The sequence below is a fragment of the Meleagris gallopavo genome, chromosome 14 (assembly GCF_000146605.3).
Source record: "Meleagris gallopavo isolate NT-WF06-2002-E0010 breed Aviagen turkey brand Nicholas breeding stock chromosome 14, Turkey_5.1, whole genome shotgun sequence".
Lineage (NCBI taxonomy): Eukaryota > Metazoa > Chordata > Aves > Galliformes > Phasianidae > Meleagris > Meleagris gallopavo.
This window is the reverse complement of record NC_015024.2, coordinates 19,124,134-19,124,955: the sequence shown is the minus strand read 5'-3', so window position 1 is coordinate 19,124,955 and position 822 is coordinate 19,124,134. Positions and strand designations below refer to the sequence as shown.

The 822-nt window shown below is 55.7% G+C and overlaps 1 protein-coding gene across 1 annotated transcript in view; it reads left to right on the top strand.

Annotated features, from left to right (window-relative positions):
* Positions 1–482, top strand: part of MBD4 (methyl-CpG binding domain 4, DNA glycosylase) — a 2,770-nt gene extending 2,288 nt beyond the window's left edge. Inside the window, exon 6 of the mRNA XM_010718777.1 lies at positions 241–482. Coding sequence (XP_010717079.1) covers positions 241–318 — 78 coding nt within the window. The 3' untranslated portion in view covers positions 319–482. The remainder of the gene's footprint in view (positions 1–240) is intronic.
* Positions 483–822: the final 340 nt, after the last annotated feature.

Below are 822 nucleotides of genomic sequence, written 5' to 3'. Positions count from 1 at the left end.
TTTTTCCAATTAGTTGAATTCTCAGAATGCATTTTTTTGCAAGTCTGCCTTAAGTCAAGGCTGACTGATCTGTCTGCTGTAGCTCACGCATGGCAGGGGTCTGCTGCTCCGACTGTGGCACAGTGGGTTGGACAAGGGGAGTTTGTGAGCTGGAGGGGAAGCAGCTTGGGTGTGTGGTTCGGAGCTGTCAGCTGTGTTAAGATATTCAAGTGAACATTAATTACTTTTGTTGTGTTTTAGGTGCAGCCTCAGGACCACAAGTTGAACATCTACCACACGTGGCTCTGGGAAAACCATGAGAAGCTGAGCGTGGACTGAGTGCAGCCTCCACGTGTGCCAGCAGTGGGCTGCGCAGCATCAGTGCTGTGCTGAACATCACGTTCTTAGTTTATATGTTGTGTGACATCAGCTCAAATAACACTGTAATCAAATGTCCAAGTGCTTTAAAGGTTTTTAATAAACATATCTAACTTTTTGTAGCATCTGCTCTTGTAAAACTCTCCCCTTAAACCGAATGTGCTCCGCTGCCGTTCCGCCAGCACAAGCCTCACCGCCAGGGGGCGCTCTCCCGCTCAGCGGGCCTGGCGGAAGCCGCGTGCCGCCCGGCCCTGAGCTTCCTGGCGGAAATGGCGCCGGGCAGATCCTGTCAGCTTCGTAGTGAGCGCGCAGAGCGAGAAGCGGAGGCAGCACCGATCCGTTCTCCCGAGACGCCCTCCAGAACGCGTCCCACTTTGCTGCGGCTCAGGGCTCTGTGTGACCCCACGAGGGGCGGCCGCTCGCTCCCGGCGCTCGCTCCGTGCAGGCGGGGCGCGGCGCCGACCT